This window comes from Lissotriton vulgaris, chromosome 8, assembly GCF_964263255.1.
Source record: "Lissotriton vulgaris chromosome 8, aLisVul1.2, whole genome shotgun sequence".
Lineage (NCBI taxonomy): Eukaryota > Metazoa > Chordata > Amphibia > Caudata > Salamandridae > Lissotriton > Lissotriton vulgaris.
The window spans coordinates 1387512144-1387533456 of NC_141696.1; the positions used below are offsets into that span (position 1 = coordinate 1387512144).

The 21313-nt window shown below is 48.9% G+C and overlaps 1 protein-coding gene across 1 annotated transcript in view; it reads left to right on the forward strand.

Annotated features, from left to right (window-relative positions):
- The first annotated feature begins 7147 nt into the window (after positions 1-7147).
- Positions 7148-21313, forward strand: part of MORC3 (MORC family CW-type zinc finger 3) — a 793723-nt gene continuing 779557 nt past the window's right edge. Inside the window, exon 1 of the mRNA XM_086935396.1 lies at positions 7148-7270. Coding sequence (XP_086791522.1) covers positions 7235-7270 — 36 coding nt within the window. The 5' untranslated portion in view covers positions 7148-7234. The remainder of the gene's footprint in view (positions 7271-21313) is intronic.

Below are 21313 nucleotides of genomic sequence, written 5' to 3' on the forward strand. Positions count from 1 at the left end.
GGGGAAATAAAGGGAGCCGAAATCTCCACGTTAGATGTCCAGACCTGGTCCAAGACATGACCTTTAATGTGGGTTGGGGTATTTATGTGTTTTGGCGACAGTTCATACCGGATAGAAGATCCGAAAACATGATGGAGCGAGCACTCTCTTTTTTATCAAAAGGCCAATAATTAAAATCTCCTAAAATTAGGATATTAGAGTTATTAATAATAAGTTCAGAGAGCATCTCACCAAACAGCGTCAAAAAATTAGGCATGGGTTGAGGGGGGCGATATGCTAACACACAGATCAGGGGTGTGGCTGAGGATTCCAGTTTCAGCACAAGATAATCAACCAAAGGAATACAGACCGTAGTTAGAGAAGAGAATCTAATAGAGGATGTAATAACCGCTGCTACTCCTCCAACTGGCCTATCAGAGGCTCGGTCTGCTTGCAGAATATAGTAGCCAGGAGGGATAGCCACAAGAATGTCTGGGGTAGATTCAGCTTTGAGCCAGGTCTCAGTCAACAACAATATATCGGGTTTCACGGAGTCAAGGTAATTAAAAGTTTCCAACTGGTGTCTAACCAGTGAGCGAGTGTTAAGATAGCTCACTGTGAGTTTTAATAACAGAGGCCCTTTAGTAGGAGAGGGATCAGTGCCTGCGAGGGGGGGCAGAGAGGAGAGAGCAGCAGAAGCTTGTGATGGGGGCGAAGAAACCTCAGGGAACGAATCCCTGATGCATAGTAACCCCAATGACTCGAGTTTCAATCGAGTAATAGCTGTAAGAGGCCAATTAGCATGCAGATGATAAAGATAAGAGGAAGAATATCTGAATGAACGGGCAGGGGGAGTAGCCCCTAGCCCCGGTCGGCCGCGAATGGGCGCAGACGGGCTTACCTTAGGCGCGCCTTCGGCACGCCATCGTCGCGCCCGCTGCGCTCGTCCGCTGCGCTTCAGGGGAGCCATTGCAATTTGAAGCCAAACCACACCCCCAGCTAGAGCGCAGCGCGCGTCACCGCCGGGAACCAGGTCCTCACCTAAGATGGCGCCTGCCCTCTACAGCAATCGGCACGTCAGCCGTGATGGACCGGGGCAGGGAGGCACACCCTATGCAGGAAAACGAGTCTCAAGTCACCCGCTGTCTGGCCCAAATATAGCAAGGTAGGAAATTAAAAGATTTCAGCAATTTTAAAAAGTCGCGCTGCCATGCGCTATAAAGCTGTTAAAAAAGTAAGAACACGGCGGGAATGGAGAGGGGTAACAGAAGAGCTCCACACAATGCCGGTAGCTCGCAGTCTGCCCCCAGCGCTCAGCGGACCTTCAGTAGTGCTGCCACCACACTTACTAGCACCGCGGAGCGCCCCAAGCCTGTGGTCAATTTGAAGCCAAACCCCACCCCCAGCTAGACCGCAACACGCGTCACCGCCGGGAACCAGGTCCTCACCTAAGATGGCGCCTGCCCTCCACAGCAATCGGCACGTCAGCCGTGATGGACCGGGGCAGGGAGGCACACCCTATGCAGGAAAACGAGTCTCAAGTCACCCGCTGTCTGGCCCAAATATAGCAAGGTAAGAAATGAAAAGATTTCAGCAATTTTAAAAGGTCGCGCTGCCAGGCGCTATAAAGCTGTTAAAAAAGTAAGAACACGCCGGGAATGGAGAGCTCCACATAATGCCGGTAGCTCGCAGTCTGCCCCCAGCGCTGAGCGGACCTTCAGTAGTGCTGCCACCACACTTACTAGCACCGCTACTAGTGGTGCTACTGAGTGATGCTGTGGTGTCCTTGAGTGATGCTGTGGTGGTCTTGAGTGATGCTGTGGTGTTGCTGCCTTATGTTGTGGTGATGCTGATAGATGCTGTGGCGCTGTAGAGTTATACTGTGGTAGCATTTAGTGACTGTGTGGTGGTACTGAATAATGCTGTGGTGTTTTTGAGTGATGCGTTGGTGAAGGTGAGTGATGCTGTGGTGAAAGTGAGTGATGCTGTGGTGACCCAGAGTGATGTTGTGTTGGTGCTGAGTGATGATGTGGATGTGCTGACTGATGCTGTGGTGGTGCTGAGTGATGCTGTGGTTTCACTGAGTTAGGCAGTTGTGGTGCTGAATGATGCAGTTGTGGATCTGAGTGATGTTGTGGTGGCGCTAAGTAATGCTGAGGTGGCGCTGAGTAATGCTGTGGTTGTGCTGAGTGATGCTGTGGTGGTGCGATAGATAGATAGAGTGAGTGCGATAGATAGATAGATAGAGGGAGGGCGATTGATAGAGTGAGGGTGATTCATAGTAATGCTGAGTGATGCTGTGGTTGTGCTGAGTGATGCTATGATTGCGCTGAGTGATGCAGTGGTGGGGCTGAATGATGCAGTGGTGGTGCTGAGTGATGCTGTGGTGGCGCTGAGTAATGCTGTGGTGATGCTGAGTGATGCTGTTGTGGTGTTGAGTGATGATGTGGTGGTGCTGAGTGATGCTGTGGTGGTGCGATAGATAGATAGAGTGAGTGCGATAGATAGATAGATAGAGGGAGGGCGATTGATAGAGTGAGGGTGATTCATAGTAATGCTGAGTGATGCTGTGGTTGTGCTAAGTGATGCTATGGTTGCGCTGAGTGATGCTGTTGTGGTGCTGAGTGATGCTGTGGTGGTGCTGAGTGATGCTGTGGTGGTGCTGAGTGATGCTGTGGTGGCGCTGACTGATGTTGTGGTGGTGCTGAATGATGCTGTGGTGGTGCTGAGTGATATTGTTGTGGTGCTGAGTGATATTGTAATGACACTGTGTGATATTGTGGTAGCACTGAGTGATGCTGAGGTGGCCCTGAAAAATGCTGTGGTGGCCTTGAGTGATGCTGTGGTGGCGCTGAGTAATGCTGTGGTGAATTTGAGTGATACTGTGGTGGTGCAGAGTGATTCTGTTGTGGTGGTGCGTGATGCTGTGGTGGTGCTGAGTGATGCTGTGGTGGAGTTGAGTGATGCTGTGGTAGCACTGAGTAATGCTGTTGTGGTGCTGAGTGATGCAGTGGTGTTGCTGAGTAAGGCTGTGGTGGTGCTGAGTGATGCAGTGGTGTTACTGAGTGATGCTGAGGTGGCGCTGAGTGATGCTGCAGTGGCGCAGAGTGATGCTGTAGTGGCGCTGAGTGATGCTGTGGTGGCGCTGAGCAATGCTGTAGTAGCGCAGAGTGATGTTGTGGTGTCACAGAGTGATGCTGTGGTGTCGCAGACTGATGCTGTGGTGGCGCAGAGTGAAGCTGTGGTGACGCAGAGTGAAGCTGTGGTGGCGCTGAACGATGCTGTGCTGGCGCTGACTAATGCTCAAGATTCTTTTTGCTAACAATCTGTTTTGTGTGAGAGAGAGATTTTCTGTGATTATTCATGATGTGTTAAAGTATAATTTATCTGCAGCGTTCATATTCAATTGGAATAGCTATATCACAGCTTCACAACATCACAAAGTACTCCGACTGCGGCCCTTTCCTTGACGATGATGTTTAACTCATGGGCCACTTCCTACAACCTGATATTGTATAGTTATACGCACCTTATCCAATTTCGAAAAACAATGTCATAATAAGGCTGCAGTAAGGATACTACATATAGCTTTATAAAGAGTCTGCAGACATTTCAGGTATTATATTTGTTTAGTTGGAAACTTGTATGCTATCCCTTGACATGATGAAAGACTTTGCTCTAAGGTTTACAGATCACCTACTTGCCCTAGGTTTTCTGAGTTATAAAGCCACAGTGTGTAAATGCTTTTACCAGCACTGTAATCGTGTACGGAATGGACTGGCCTTGAAGGGTTAGAAGGCCTGCTCTGCTCTTGATTCATCACTTGCTGCGTGGGGGATGATTTGCATGAAAATAAAATGGGACCTGGATGAGCCAGTTTAATCCAGGATGTTGGGAACGCAACCCATGATGAAAATGTTGGGGTCTGAGCAGGCGCAAGGAGGGGTGTAAAACAACAACAACCCTTGATCATACCATACAGAGTTAATGCGAGATAAAAGTTGAGTATAGCAGAGAGGAGCAAATAGCACCACTACACTTCAAGCTGAAGTGATGGTGCAGACTGTTGTGCAGAGGAACTTGGCTGAATTGGACAAGCATGAAAATGAAAAGAAACAGCTGAGCCATGTGTCTGAGAGAAAGGGGCAGTAACTTTTTTTGGTTTGAAAAAAGGGGACGACTGTATATCTGAATAGACTCGCTATACATAGGGAAGAAAACATTATAGGTAACGGTCTATAGCTAAGTCAGTCCAACTAGTGACATGAGCAATCACAGGTCTAGAAGAATCTATGTGTAAGCCACCCCACTTGATTAACCAAGATTATGACCCATAAACCGAATATGTAAGGCCAAAATATTCAAAATCCATGTCATTTTATTTAGTGATGATATTTTCAATATTTTCTGAGTTTTAGATCTCTATAGTATATCATAATTAAACATTTGTATAAAAAATTAATATTCATTTAGACATTCATTATACAAAATTAGAAGGTAGCAGACAGTACAAACAAAACATAGACAAAATTTGATGGAGAAAACAAGTGGGAGGGGTGGGGGAATGCACGTGCGCGCGCGCTAAGCAGCAGCTGTTTGCTCTTTTTCCAAGCACACACTCTTGCTTGTGGCACGCCGCTGCGTATTTCCGCAAGCTGTACACCATCTCCGGCACTGCCGACTACCTGATCTGCCCCTGCCACGGGCACTGCTGCCAATCTTGCCCCCGCTGCAAGCGTGTTTCTGGCGTAGCCCGCGGGCACTGCTGCCAATCTAATCCTGGCTTCTCCACTTCACCAAATTGTTTTATCCTGAGCGAATAGCACATCCTGTGCCACAAGTCCCATCACAGTCAAATTCAGGGTTCGCAAAAACCCCAACTGCAGCCACATTCGAATGAAAGAGACTACGCCACGGACTCTCCTGGACTTCTGAACTTTTTCTTTTGTCCTGGCCGCCATTTTGCTGCTGATCTCGGCCGCTTTTCTCTGGACTCTGACCCGCCATCTAGTCCATTCCCTCGTCGTTTAACCCTTTCCCCCTTGACGATCCTCAAATGTTTCTTCCCTTTGCTGATCTGCCTTTTCTCCATACCATTGTATCCCTCCCACCCTCCCTTGGTGCTGTGACTGCATCCCCCCTTCGACCCCATTTAATGGAACTCTGCTTTTCTGTATATCGAGATAACTCTAATCACTAGTATATGCAGTAGACCTTTGTACTCTCTACCATTCCTATGTGACTCTTAAGAGTATATCCATTTGTATCCCTTCCCTAGGTATATAGAGATAACTCTAATCACTAGTATATGCAGTAGACCTTTGTAGTCTCTACCATTCCTATGTGACTCTTAGAGTATATCCATCCGTATCCCTTCCCTATGTATATAGAGATAACTCTAATCACTAGTATATGAAGTAGCCTTTGTACTCTCTACCATTCCTATGCAAAATCCTATGCATCAAGAAATCCTAACATTTTTTTAGGATTTCTTAAATTTCGGAATTTGCGATTCCTTAATTGCGAATCGCAATTAAGGAATGGCATTACATTGATTCCTATGGGCCTAGAGGCCCCCCACTGCACCACTGAAATGTATTTTAAAGTGCATGTTTCACACACACATGTTCTAAGGACATGTGTGTCTGTAACATGACACTTTTCAAAATGCATTTTTGTGCTTTTTGAAACAATTTTGCAAATTAACACGAGGGTCAACCTCGTGTTAATTTGCACTTCCTATTTCAAAATTCGCATTTTTTTAAAAAACTGATGCATTACATTTAAGGAATCGCACAAATGTGATTCCTTAAATGCATTCATATTTTTAGGAAATGCAAAAAAAAACGAATTTTGAAAAAATGTTTCATGCATACCAAAAACGTATTTAGGAAGCGCAAACGGCCGAATTTACCGATTTGCACCGTTTGCACTTCCTAAATAGGTTGATGCATGTGGGGGTTAGAGTATATCCACTTGTATCCCTTCCCTATGTATATAGAGATAATTCTAATCACTAGCATATGCAATAGACCTTTGTAGTCTCTACCATTCCTATGTGACTCTTAGAGTATTTCCATTCATATCTTTTCTTTCTGTTTGTATCTCTTCCTTGTGTGACTCTACATATTGTACATTTGCAATTTTTTTCTGTATGTATCTTTTATGTAACACATGTAATCCGTAGTCCTTATGTTTTGCAACTGGTTCTTATGTAAAGCGCTCTGACACCTTCGGGTAAAGTTTGCGCTATATAAAATCGCATTAAATGAAAAATAAAAATAAAAAATGCAGCCACAAGCACGAGAATGTGCTTGGAAAAACAGCTGCACGACGGCTAAAGGTCTCCTATGCAGTGCATGTGCAATGCGTGGCGAGACCTAAAAAAGACGGGAAACGTCTTCAAATGAACAAATTACTTCAGTAATAACCCTGATTAACTCGGCTGGAATTTTTTCACATAGACTCCCTGGGTCCTGAATCTACCCAATCGGTTGTTACATCGCATTTATTTTGTTGCTTGCTTATTCACAATTGCTTTCTTACTCTATATTGGATTACTTGTCTGCTATTTCTACAGTGCTCTGAAACCCCGACGGGTGATGATCGCGCTCTATAAAACTCTTCAAATATTATGACATTGACATCTTAGATGGGAAGGGGGTGTGTCACGTCGCTTGCTTTCGATTTCCCATATAGCTGGCATCGTTCAGGAAAAAAATAGTCTGAAAGCTTTGGAAGTTGAGTCCCTCTTTTGTTTTGGATATGGTAACTAAAAAGGCAGCTGGGCGTTTATTAGGCTAAGTCTGAGCCACTTTTTGCATGAAAATACGAACGCAGCTAATGGCCGCATTGAAATAATTTTAAAAAGCAGATCGGAAACTCCGACCAAGGCTTTTCTCGCTGTTGGTTTTATATGTTATTAGCAAATTAACTTAAGACAACTGATATGTGAGTAATAAATATAATATATGTATCTGAACACTGGAATTGGAATTATAAATAAAATTAAACAGTATATAAATATGTTTTTTAGGATCAAATCCACAAAGGTAATGTTATTTTCTATATATTCTTTTTCAACTTTTGAGTGACGACGTTTCAATATGGACGTCGCGCTTGTTGAAATTTAGTTCCGCTAGATGCTAGTACTTCTTCTATGTTCATTTTGAGATGTCCCTCTGTGTTGATTCCGTAGGCGGTGCAGTTGCTCGAGCATCCATCAGGATTCCGGTCTACCACAACCCGAGCGAAGATGGCGCAGACACACGGAGGAATTCGCCTCAGCGCGGTAAGCAATGAGATAGCGGATGTGTTTGGTCACAGATGTTGCCCCGGCTTACAGGGGAGGCTGTTGTTGGTTTACGGTAATGTGTGGGGTGCTGTAGCGGGCACGAGTGCACCATCAGCTATCGATTCACCATACCTGAATCCCTAGAGGCTGGCAATACGGGAGTCACCAAGGTCTCACATCTCTGGGACAGTATGTGCCCACAAGCAGAGGAAGACCATATCCGTGCCCAGCTCACACACTTCAAAGGCAGCCTGGGGTAACACGCTGGTGTAAAATACCACTTTCCCTGTCTCCAAAGGCGTTTGGATTGTAATCGTTTCTTCGTATCGTATAGGTAGCTGGAACGGAAAGTCCCGTCAATGTACGTACTCGTCATGACCCCCAGTAGTAGCATATGCTTTTATAAAGAAATGTTAATAAATGCTATATTCTTCGGCTAGATATGAATGAGTGGGGCTAATGATAAAGTGAACAAGCGCTGTCTGCCGTAAGAGTAGCGTCCCCGATGGGCACCCCTTCAAATACATTTCAAAAGTTTCCGTGTAGATTGTTCATGAAGTTATAGTTTATTTTGTTTTCATCTTGATACTATTGTTTCCATAGTATATATTGTTTGAACAGTTATTCAATAATTTCTGCTCAATGCATTTCGAACTTAATCCTTCATCAGGGGACTTGATATGTGAAAACATAAAATGAAATAAAACATTCAAAATGGTACAGGGTAAGCTGTTAGCGACAATGCATGTTATTAGGAAATAGCTGTGGTGAGCTTCAAGAAGGGCTGCCCCCTAGTGCCATCAAATTACCGGCCGATTAGTCTCCTGGATACCTCGCAGAAGCTAATGGGCCGAGTGCTCCTGGACAGATTGCTGGGGTGGATGGAGGAGCAAAATTATTGACTACCCTACAGGCCGGCTTCAGAGCTGGAATCTCGACCCTGGACCGAATCTTTAGGTTGCAGGTCCTTTTTTGGAAGACAGCAAGAGTAGAGGGTGGCAGCCTCTACCTTGTCTTCGTAGACCTGCGGGCTGCTTTCGACCTTGTCCCCAGGGAGAGCCTATGGAGCGTACTGAAAGAACTAGACCTCCCGCCCTATCTGCTAGACGTCCAGAAGCGCTTCCATGCAGGGAACTACGACAAGGTGAGATGCGGGAAGAACGGGGAATCATCAGCCCGCTTCCCCGTAACTAGAGGCGTACGCCAGGGCTGCGCTCTGGCTCCCACGCTCTTTAGCCTTTATATAAATGGGCTGGTGGGTGAGCTGGACAAGGTCAGGGACAGTGATGCTCCATGGTTGGCCACTGGCCGGGTACCTGCTCTGATGTTCGCAGACAACACTTTGCTGTTGTCTCAAACATCATCAGGTATCCGGAGGGTTCTGGATGGTTTTGTATCTTTTTGCGCTCTGAGGGGATTGGAGATAAACTTAGCAAAGACGAAGTTTATGATCCCCCAAAGCACACCCGGCATAACCCTGTATTAAATGGTGTCCCGCTGGAAAGGGTGAGAACCTTTATATACTTGGGGGTTACCCTGACTGAAGATTTCAGCTGGGGCCCACAGGTATCCAAATCTGCTTTGAGGTTGGCGCAGATAGGAGGGGGCATTGGCAAGTTTCAGAGAACAACCCTGTTTAAGCCAGTTGCCCCAGCCCTTGAGGTTTATGGGGCACAAGCTAGACTAGCTGTGATTTATGGTGCAGAACTCTGGGGCCATAAGAGTACACCAAGCCTTCTTAAGGTGGAACAGGCCTTTATGAGGAACCTGATAGGCCTCCCCCAGAGCACCCTGCTCGACCCCTGAGATTAGATCTAGGCCTAGAGTCCATCTCAGAACTGCTAGCTGCTCGACCTCTCTTGTATTGGAGAAGGCTCTGGACAGTCCCTGAGCTCGAGGACTATAGAGCTGAATTCGCTGCAGTCTGGGGGCAGTTAAAGATCAAGAATATCCCTTGGTTACCCCATATCAAACCCCTTGCACACCAAATTGGTATGCCCCAATTATGGGAGACCCCGGAGGTGAGCTGTCTGGGAGTGAAGAGAACGGAGCTCTTGGCCTCCTTGAGACATCACAACCTAAGCCTTCTGCATAGCTCGACAACGTTGGGCAGTTTGTCTACAGAATGTTTGCAGGTAAAACTCGTGTCTAAGAGGGAGGAGTGTTTGGACTTAATACAGCCTCCCCTTGCAAGAAAACTTAATACACAATTAAGACATAGTTGCCTACCTATTGGGGCATTTACTTGCAAATGGAATGGACGAGAAGAGGGAATTTGCCCAGCCTGTAACAACAATAAAGAGGATATTGTTCACGTTTTATTCCTCTGCCCAGCTTATAGTACAATAAGGAGATGTTGGCTGGCACCGTTATGCAGAAGCCTTGGTTTAAGGCAATGTGCACAAGCTGTTAGAATTTTAAGATATGACACCTCCCCTATTATTGTGTTTGCGGTATCCCTTTTTAGGGCTCGCTGCCGTTCGCAGCGCGGAGCGCTGCCGCCGGCAGCGAGTATTATAGCTGCTACGTTGGCTGGGAAGGGAGTATAGACCAGCTACAGTTCGGTGCACGAGCCGATTCACGTCCGTGAACGCGCTTCCCGCGCTTCACATTGGAATCCGTGAACGCGCTTCCCGCGCTTCACATTGGAACAGCTTGTGTGCGTGTGCTCGTCTCCGGAAGACGTAGAATCGAGTGCGTCATCTTGTTTTTCTTTTGCAGCTTCAGTAAGACCTTTGCTGGCTTTCATACTGTACGGTATTTCTTATATCTTTCTTTACCTGTGATATTAAGTGCTTCTTGTTCAACATGAGTGCTACATAAAATTAAGAAAATACACATAAAATGAAAAAAGTTTTCAGTTTGTAGTGTTTGGAATGATTTACTTGGGGCACTTTACCTTTGTGTTAAAAGTAGAGATCACATTTACATATCACATTGGTGTCTTCCATTTTTTCAGACCACAGGCCTTGGGGTCAATGCAGCTTTCAGGTGAATGGGTTATTTCATATTTATAATTTTCTACTGACTTTGTTGGAGAAATTACTAAATGCACCTTTCTCATTCACGCTTCTTCACACTTGCAATGGACTTCACCGGACAATTTCTTTGATAATAGTGCCACCTTCATTATGGCTGTTACTACCAATGTCTGTCTTTCCACATCGGTTAATGAGGCTACACTTTTTTCTCCCCATTTGCTATTTTGGCATACATGCTGCAATTTGGAGGTTCTTCTTCAATTTGCTGTAGTATTTCTTATGTAGCAGGAAATTACTTCCTAATGTGGATTGCAAACGTTCTTGTTTTTAAATTAATGGTAGGCGTTTTGTCTGTGCTTTTATTAGTGGCTTTTCCCCCTTCCACCTTAAATGCTGCTAATTGCTTATCATGGCATTCCTGGGCTGCTACAGTCAGTGCAGATCTAATGGCTTTTGTGAAGATATGTTGCTTCTGGTGGAATAGGCTGCTGCGTTCAAACAGTAATCTTCGCAAAATTGTTTGATGCTCCTCTGAAAGAATGCTGTTGCTGTAAACATGTAACCCACCACAGAACGAGCTCACCATGGCGCCTGTGAATGTGAAGCTGTTTGTGTAGATGATCACGCATCCCTGCATACCCCGCACAGTCAGCTGTCCTGCCTATGCTGACGGTAGGAGAGCAGGAAACAGGACAGGTTTAAAAAGAAAGGCGCAGCACCATGAGGTGAAACATGCAGAGGATCGGCCATGCAAAACGACCTGCGTTACGGGACAAATATTTTTTTACGGATTCTGGGCAACTTCATCAATGAAATCACACCATATAAAGTATTGTATTAATAAGGATAGCAAAGGTGCTATATTTGATCAATGTATTCCCTGAAATAGCATTTAACAAACCACATATTACATGATTTGTTCACTATGTGGTTTCCTCACACATCCCCATATATTTTGGTTAAAACATCTTGCATGTGTGAACACCTTTCAAGCAGAGGGCTGCCAGCTTCTTCAGTGACACTATAGTTAATTTGTAGCCAGTCACTTCCGTTCATATACATCGCAATACCCAAATTGCTTTGCTTACATTTGCGTACATGTTTTGTTCATTGGACTATACCATAATTCTCAAACTCCGATTGGACTATACAATAATTCTCAAACTCCGAACGTTGCAGAATCTGCAATAGCTGTAAAGTTTCAGATTACCCAGCTCTCCCGTGTTGCTTCTTTGCTCTCTCCTGCTTTTGCCTAATTCTTTTTTTGTTTGTGAGCACTGTTTTCTTTAATGAGTTTCTCCTACTGCAGGCACGGCATGCTTTCCTGCAACATTCAGCGCGCCATGCACATTTTAACTTTTTGAGCAGCAGGGTCAATGGCGGCCGCTTCTTTGAACAGGTCTCGCATTTACAAGTATTTGAGCAATTGGCATTGTAAATGTAAATGACAATGCCTTCTATTTATGTGTTAAGTAGCAAAACAGATAAATAAAATGCATTGTCATTTACAATGCCAATAGCTTAAACTCTTTCAAATGCGAGACCTATTGCATTGCAAATGCTTGTTTTATATGGTATGTGGCGCAGAAGGCTTACTCTAATGAATTGCGACAAACTGTGATCAATTATGTCTGATGCTATTATTTTGATAACTTACTGTTTAATAACTTTTTAATCATGCATTTAAAAAAAATTATTTATGTATTCTATACCTGTATGTACGTATTTTATCTGTGCTTTTATGGTCTATGACCGCAATAAAGTTATCAAATAAGAATAATAATAAGGAAAACATAAAATGAAATAAAACATTCAAAATGGTACAGGGCAAGCTGTTAGCGACAATGCATGTTATTAGGAAATAGCTGTGGTGAGAGTAATGCAGGTGTTAGGGTAAGCAGATGACATGTAAACCCAGGCAAAAGCCTTGGTGGATGAATCATAAGATAAATAAATCCATATTTGTAAAGTAATGCAGGTGTTAGGGTAAGCAGATGACCTGTAAAGCCAGGCAAAAACCTTGGTGGATGAATCATAAGATAAATAAATCCTCATTTGTAAGCGCACAATCACCCGCAAGGGTCTCTAGGCGCTGGGGCCGTCGGGAAGAGTAAGCAAGCTATTGCCCAGAGTCACATGGTGCTGGGCTAATTTGCTGCCGGTGCCGGGAATCGAACTTTGATCCCCAGATTCTGGAGTCAGTCATCCGAGCCGCGGCGCCACACCTCTTCCACTTCCAGATGGTTAAACGGATTTTCTTTTAAAAAGCGCATCGTTGAAAAAGTGCTCACACGTGACATACCATTGAAGTAGTTAGTTATGAACGTATACTAAGAATAAGACAGTGAGAAATTGGAAAAAGTGAATAACGAAAGCGACAAACTTGTGCTTGTGCACAGTGCTGTTCGTGTTTTCTCTTGGGAGATGATATGAATACATGCTGTATTGATTGACCATTATTAAAAGATTCCTGAGTGTTTCGGAATGATCGTCACATTCAAACGTTCGTGAATTGTTAAAAATGGCAACAATATTGTGACTTAGGCGATGGTAGCTTTTATATGAAAGGTATGAACACGGCAGGAGCTTGTGAAACTATCTGAACCGGAAAACGTTCTTGCTTACTAACAACCGGTAGTTAGAACTGCAGCGATATTGCGCACACATAAAAAGTGGATGGTGAACTTAGAGTTACATGATTCGGAACCGCCACATTGGAAGCGTAGTTAAATGCCTGTAAATGAACGTACAGTCATTACTATTGCTCTTTCTCGTAAGAAAGAAGCCGCTGATACTGTTCTCACTTTTGAGTGCACTTACCGTTATGGCGTGGTGTCCACATGCGTTAGGGTCCGCATTGGGAGAAAAAGTTCAAATGTGCAGAGTGGTGTTTGTCCAAAGGAGGAGTCCCTCAGACCTTGCTGGTCTGAACAGAAGCCAATCTTGTCATCTTGCGTGGGTTGCTGTTGCCAAGGCTTGTTGGATCCAATCCGGATTCCGACGCTGCAGCACTCGACATCCTTCGTGGGACAGCTCGAATCCAGCTCCTGATCGTCTTCGACGCCTCCTGGTCCTCGTGGCTGAAGAGTCAAGCTTCACCTCTTTCACCTGAAAACACTTGACATCGGCTGACATCTTCTTGCGGCCATCCTGGTCACTGGCTAGTGACCCAGACTCTGTCCCCTCTGCTTCCAGGCTCTTCACATCTACGATCCACCCTTGGATCCACCTGGACTCTTTTCCTCTGGTCGCCTGCAGCATTTCTTCGCTGCTCTCCATTGGAATAGACGACGAAACACCAAAAGACACCTATGCACCTGGCTTCCCTGGGTGAGGAAACACGAGTACTCCGGTGCTCCCGTGGGTCTTGACTCTTGATGTGTCCTAGTCTAAAAGGGTTCCATCGTAGTTAATCTCCAAGTGCCCTTATTCTTTAAAATTGTTACTTGTTCGTTCTCCATAGAAAGTCCATGGTGATTCGCGGCTGTGTTTAGACACTGCACGCATCCACCGTGGGTCTCCTACGTCCCTACCGTGGGTGGTTTCTGGTTGCCCCAGCGGTTCTATAGGCCCTAGGCCTGCTTTATAACCCTCACGTGGTTCTTATACCACTATTTTAGTATATGGTTTGTGAGGTCCCTAGGGCATAACGTATACCTTGCAACTTATCATATGCTAATTAAGTTCCTTGTATTGTACTTTTACCTCTGACCTCATAAAGAGTCCAGAGGGGTTGTGTTTAGAATAAATACATATATATTTGATATATACCTTGTGTGGTGTACTTTCATTTGATCATTCAAGAGATTATAACTGGTAAAACAACTTGCTTAACTCGCCTCTAAGTCTTAGCCCGAAGGCTGCTGTCCACAGCTACCACTAAGATGGCTTTCTATAAAGGTTGACTTTAAACCTACCATCAATAAGGGTCGTTTGGACTGGTGCAAGGTGCCCACTAGAATAGTGGACATCATATGCCAGGCCAACTTCTTACAGTGTTGTTAATAAACCTGGAAGTGAAGGTCATGTGATCATGACTGACAGGGTAAAAAGACTGTAAATTGTACGTGTTCACTCAAGAATGTCGAGGGCTATGATAATGTACAAAAAATGAAATTACTCGCTTTAGTGAGGAAAAGTAATCAATGATGCAAAACGAAAATCATGAAGGAAATGATAGTGTTTGTGAAATTTCATGGTTGAGAAACTCTCGATTGTGGGGCGTGACCAAGAGGGCCATGATGGTGGACCTGCACTGCTGAGGCTCCTCGGCGGGACGGTCTGTCTTACTGTTCTACAGCGTCAATCCGCGACCTTTAGTGCCGCTCCTGAGACCGGAACCCCTGCTGAGCCCGACGAAGTGGGGTCGCCCCGAAGTGGAGCGGATCATGGGGTGAAACCAGTGCTGGAGCGGGACGACAAAATGGCGGCCGCGCCCAGCCTAATGCCCGAGGACTGAGCCTTTATGATGGCGGCTTGACCAGCGCTGCCGCCTGAGACCCCAACCAGCGAGAGCTCCTGAGCCGCGCAGACATCGCGGCGGCCCCCACCATCAGCGGTGGACCCCCGGGGTGAGCAGCGGCGCGGCTTAGGACCGGCGACCTGGTCCCAGGGGCCCGCCGCATCCAGCGTAGCGGAGGGTGCCGGGAGGCTAGCCCGCCTGTGTGCGGGGCCACGGAGGATGGCAGTACCATCGGGAGGCGGCTGGAGGACGCGGAGTGGCCCTATCACCCCGCTGCAGGACAGTGACGGCGCCTTCAGCACCGGGCTGCCTGACCCCATTGTGGCGCCCGGCACTCAGCCGTACCCCCCGTGGCTGGCCAGGAAACAACAAACGCCCTGCAGTAGGTGACACAGAGGAGGGCAACCCCCCACGGATTGCTGTATACGGGGGGGCACCGCCATCCCGCGCCTTACTGAGACTCCGCCGGCCGCCTGCCTGACCTTTCAATGGCGGCCTAGTGCGCTGCTGACTGCCCGGGAGGAGGCTCAATCGTCCTCCCGGCGCTTCGCGCTCAATCTGCCGGATCCATAGGGGCCGGGCGGGGCCGGTTCCTACAGCACTGTTTACCCAGGGCACCACTGGAGTCGGTGTGAAGGGTGGAGAAACTGGTCCGACCCCTGGGACATTGATACCCCGCAGGGTGCCTGTCTAATGCTCAGTGAGGAGGCGAGAGCGGGGGGACGTCGTTGCACCCGGATCCAGAAGCTCCGCCATAACAGTGGGTGCCCCCATCAGTGACTGGAGCCGGGGTCAAGACCCGATCGTCCCCCCCCCCATCTGTGGAAGGAGCCGTCCCTACAGAACCCGCCTGATCTCCACAGCACGCGACCTCCGCACCACGCAGCCTCCCTCACTAGCGCGATGGGGAAACGTAGGCATACGCAAACCACGGTTGTGCCAGAGACTGCGCCAGAGAATATGCCTCACCACCAGATGGGCGCTGCATCGTCTACGCCCCTGCCGGACCTATCAATTTCGGTCAAGCTGGACCGCGTCCTGGCCGCCATTAAACAATCCCGAATATCCATGGAGGAACAGCTCGGCGCTCTAGCAACAGACCTCCCACTAGTCAAAGATGACCACCGGAAATTAGCGGACAGGGTCGCCGATGGGAGGAAAATACTTATGGATCTACAACCGATGGTCAAGGACCGTCAGCAGACGATTGGAGATGTCCTGACTCGCCTGTCCACCATAGAGGAGCGCATGGTCGACTTGGAGGGGCGTTCTCAACGTTGCAACATCTGGGTCCTGGGCCTGCCGGAGGGAGTGGAGGGGCAGGATCCAGTGGGCCATATGGAGGCATGGACGAAATCCTTCACTCCGGACACCGACCGGTCAGTTCTTCTCCATTGAACGCGCCCACCGGGTGCCGGCGCGTCGGCCCCCTCCCGGAGCGCCGCCTCGCCTGATGCTGGCTAAATTCCTGCATTTCAAAGACCGGGAAGCAGTGCTCAGGGCCGCGAGACGTTCTGGCCCTCTGTGTCGACGAGAAACAAGTGATAGTCTTCCCCGACTATGCCAGGGCAGTGCAGCAGCAGAGGTCACTCTTCTTGGACGTAATGCGTCGCCTTCGGGCAAATGACATTCAATACTCCCTGTTTTCCCCGCTCGGCTCCGCGTCATCCATAAGGACTCTACTCTCTTTTTCACGTGCGCGGGGAGGCACGGGACTGGGCAGAGCTACATTGCCCGCGACTGGGCAGAGCTACATTGCCGCGACTACCACAACCAGGTCTTGAACCGTGTCTGGGACAAAGGGCGCCACGACCCAAGAAATGCAGTCAACCCCGGCGACGTGCGAATAAACCTCTTAGAGCGCGCAGCCTCACGGTCGACTCCCCGGACTTGGAACACATAATGCAGGAACGCAGGGAGGTCCTCCGGACAGTCACATCACTGCAGGCCTCACCACGATCAGACGACCTGAATGGGGCCCCGCGATTGTTCTCTTCTGCGGGGGGAAGACGGCACGTCATCCAAGGGGGACTCGGTCACCCTCCCTCGGGTGGCACCTCAGACAGCGGATCTTTTCAGTTAATGGACAAGTGAACTCACCAGAAGGTGTATCCCCGAAGGGCCCCCGATATCTGACAACCCGTATTCACATAGGAGGCCACACGGGGATTTCCCCCCCCCCCCCCCCCCCCCCTGCAAGGCTACTATTCGCCACAGGGCACGTTCACGGCACTACTCTCCACTACGGAGAGACCCTTGACGCACATTAATCCTACACAGCCCGCCGAGGACCATTCTTGCATGCACCCTCCACCACCCCATGATTGTTGATTGTTAGTTACCGCTCTCCTTTACGTGGAGGGCTAGTTTGGACATATCTCTTTCGGCGACAGGTCCCCTGTATTGGGATAGTTTCCCGTCCCGAATTCTTAGTTCCCCCTACCCTGATACCCATGCCCTTCCGATACCTCCTATTTGTCGGGCAGGGGCGTACACTAATGACATTCTACAGCTTTGCGCGATCCGTTCACCAGACGCAGATGGGGGAACCCACTACACCCGCCGCTGCGCGCAGGTATGTCCCAACACTGAGACCATTATGGCACATGCAGACGTGAAGTTTCTCACCCTTAATGTGAGGGGGATGCACAAGGCCAGGAAGCGCTATGCGTTATATGCCTACATTAAGAGGGAGCAGGTGCAGATTATCAGCCTTCAGGAAACGCACCTTACTGGAGAGGAACTGGGCAAACTCCAGCAGAAATGGCGCTGCCTTTTCTGTGTACCACGTACTCCGCCTTCGCAAGAGGTGCGGTCATCTGGATTCGGCCTGGAGTCCCCTTTCGTGAACTTAGCAGGCGGATAGATCCCGGGGGCCGTTATGCCTTGCTAGAGGGGCTCTTAGACGGACAACCCATCCAGGTAGGCAGCATTTATGGCCCGAATGCAGACCAAACCACGTTCTGGGGTACCCTGTCAAACGCCTTAGCGGGATACACGCAGACTCCATGGGTGTTGGGAGAGGGGATTACAATTGGTCTTTAGATCCAACGTTAGACAGGTCCGGTCCCATTCCCCCACCACCCCCCCCCCCCCCCCCCCCAAAACACTCACCTGCCCATGCGAACACGGCTGCCTTCCGAGCCTGGGTGACCCATTGGTCACTCACTGATGCTTGACGTTATATTCACCCAGCCACCAAATTATATTCTTTCCATTCGATACCACACGACTTGCGGTTCCGATTAGATCGATTTTTATGTGCACGATCTCTTCTGACGCGCATTGCCCACTCCGATTATCTAGGCAGGGTTGTGTCGGACCACGATGAGCACACAGTATCCCTTGCATGGCGCTCACCCACACCACCGATACCTACATGGCGCCTCCCTAGAGACTGCCTTTTTAGACCCGGTGTTCCGACACGAACAGACCGACACCATTCGCCATTACTTTGCCGAAAACAGTGGCACCGCGGCGTCTCGCTCCCTGGAATGGGACGCTTTCAAAGTGGTCTTGCGGGGAGCTTGTATTCGCCAAATCACGGGCGTGAAGCAGACCTTGGAAAGGGCAGTTCAGGCGGCGGAACAGCGGGTTGCGCAGTTATCTAAAGTGGAGTATAGACGGGAGGTCCTCCCCTTGCACTTGGCGGAAGCCAAAACCAAATATGAGGAGGCCTGTGCAGACCTGCGGCGTTACAATTTTTGAGCTTACACTACCCGAGCCCATAAAGAAGGGGATCACGCTGGCGCTTTGCTGGCATGGCTCATCCGCCAGGATACCCACATGCAGCCAATCAAAGGCATTCGCTCCGCCACGGGGGATATTGTCTATGCACAAGCGGATATTGTGTCCCCCTTTTACGACTACTATACTGTACTATATAGGGAACCAACACCAGACCGGGAGGTTCACACCCGACACCTACTGAGCGCGGACACGATAATCCAACTCGCAGACGAAGAGCGCACCTCACTCAATGCCCGGATTACGGTGACCGAGATCAAACTTGCCATACGCCGTCTGGCCAGCAACAAAGCACCGGGTCATGACTGTTTTCCTGTGGAGCTCTACGCCACTTACTCACAGCAATTGGCCCCCTGGCTTGACGCAGTCTTCCGGGAGGCATTGGAGATCGGCCTGCTCCCCCAATCCATGCAGGAATCTCTCCTGGTGACATTCCCCAAACCAGATCGGGACCCACCGCTCCGTACCTCCTACCGACCCATTACCCTGCTGACCACGGACTGCAAAATCCTAGGACGAATCCTAGCAGACAGGCTGGCAGACCTACTTCACAGGCTGATCCATCCGGATCAGAGCGGATTCGTCCCTGGGAGAAATACCTCCCAAAATCTACGACTCCTGTTCCAGGTCCAGGATGGGGTACAACATTGATTGCCGCGGGCTGCCTGCCTTATCCTGGACCTCGAGAAGGCGTTTGACACCCTGGCGTGGCAGTACCTGTTGGAGGTACTTCAGAAGGTAGGAATAGGACCACACTTCATCGCATGTACGCGCTTACTATATTCCGACATCTCCACTCGGATGCGAATAAACCGCTCGGTCTCCCCTCCTATACGGATCATTCGCGGGACACGCCAGGGGTGCCCCCTGCCCCCTGTCATTTTTGCCATTGCTATGGAGCCACTGGCAGTCCGCCTACGGGAACTGGGCCACCACTGGGGGATTCCGCTAGGGGACCGCGTACACTGTGTTTCTATCTATGCGGATGACCTCCTCATTTATATTAGAGACTTTGCTGCGGACCTCACGGCTATCTGGACCGCACTCTCAGACTTTGAAAAGGCTACGGGATTGTGAGTGAATTGGGAGAAATCCTCTCTCTACCCCTTGCACCCGAACCTCCAGCCCAGGGGGGTCCGTCTTGGGGAAGCCTCTCTGACGTGGACAGGGGATCCCCCCCCCACGATACTTGGGGATCAGACTTTATCATGACCCCCAAGATCTTCTGGAGGGAAATCCTGTCCGAGCCCTCCGAGGCCTTAAGGGTCAGGTGGGCTTCTGGAAAACACTGCCCCTGGCTCCCATCGGGAGGATTGCCCTGTTAAAAATGATTATGGTGCCCAGGCTCCTTTACTACTTCGCTAACATCCCAGTGGTCCCACCGCGATCCTTCTTCCGAGAGTTAAATTCATTACCAATCTCACTGGTCTGGGGACGGGGCCGCAGCAGAGTGGGCCTGTCGATCCTCCAGCTGACCCGTGATGGGGGTGGGCTAGGCGCCTCGTCCTTCGAAGCCTACTTCCTGGCGGCGCAGCTACAGTGGCTGTCGCGCTGGACGGCACAGCGGCAACTAGGAGAAACTACAACTCTAGACGGGCAGCTGGCGGTCCCGGAGTTAACGCGCTTGCTTCTCCCGGGCACGCGACCCGACTAACCCAATGTTGGTCCAGGCAGCTCGATCCTGTATGATGCGGGTCCATCGCATGTCCAAAGGGACGTCGGCTTATTCTCAACTGCTGCCGCTGGCGGGCCTCTCAAAAGGGCGCGAGTTCTATACAGCGAGAGATCTTTGCGTCTGGACTGACCTCCAACTCGTTGAAATGGAGTCCTTATTTATCGACGGACAACTAGCCACATTTACGGAACTAGCCGAAGATAAAGGGTTGCCAGCTGGCCAATTCCTACTACATCGGCAACTAGTGGCAGATTGCAGACGCACGTGGGATCTACAGAACGGGTAACCTGTGACGCACCCGGTAATACACACTTTACTCCATATGAGGGGGCAGACACCAGATCACATGGATTTTCAAATCCATTATAGAACTCACCCAGGTATCCCTGTCGAGCCTCAGGCTCCGATGGGAGGAGGACATAGGGCGCAACCTTCATGATGGGGAATGGCGAAAGGTCCTAGAGCATCATAAAAAAAGTGTCCCGTAACCAGCGATTTTAAAAGTGTGGAATTCAACATCTTACACTGCGCCTACCTCACACCGGTGCGTCTCAAGCGTTTTTACCCAGCCTCCCACTTTGAATGCCCCCGCTATAACACGCCAGACGCCCCATTCATGCACATGTTTTGGACTTGCCCCAAACTACAAACCCTATGGGCGACGGTCCATACCACTCTGCGGACAGTCACTGGCCTCGCAGATATTCACACATGGGAGGCTTGTGCTCTAGGCATTTTTAAGCGAAACAAACGCAAGAAAGTAGAGACCAAATTTGCAATTCTAGCCCTATTGTTGGCTAAGCGCAGCATAGCAATGCAATGGCGCGCGGCGAGGGCCCCCTTTTGGCAGTGTGGTGGGGGGCAGTGAAGAAATGGGCAGCGGCTGAAGAAGACCTTATCCGCTTGGAGGAGGCTCGTGGCATTTGCCGGAGAAACACAAACCCAAACGACGGGCACAACCCCAGCGCAGGCACCACAAGAGACACTGGGCTCCCACGACCTCACACCAATCTGCGCACGCTCCCCCCGCACCCCATCACTAGGCTTCAGTTCTGCTTATGCATCAACGTCATACAAGAGCCACTTTGAATGGGTTTTGCGCAATTGTTGAGCCACGTTTTCGTTCTGGCTCACCGCCAGCTATGAAGTGCGCATGTTCATGTTCCAATTGGATT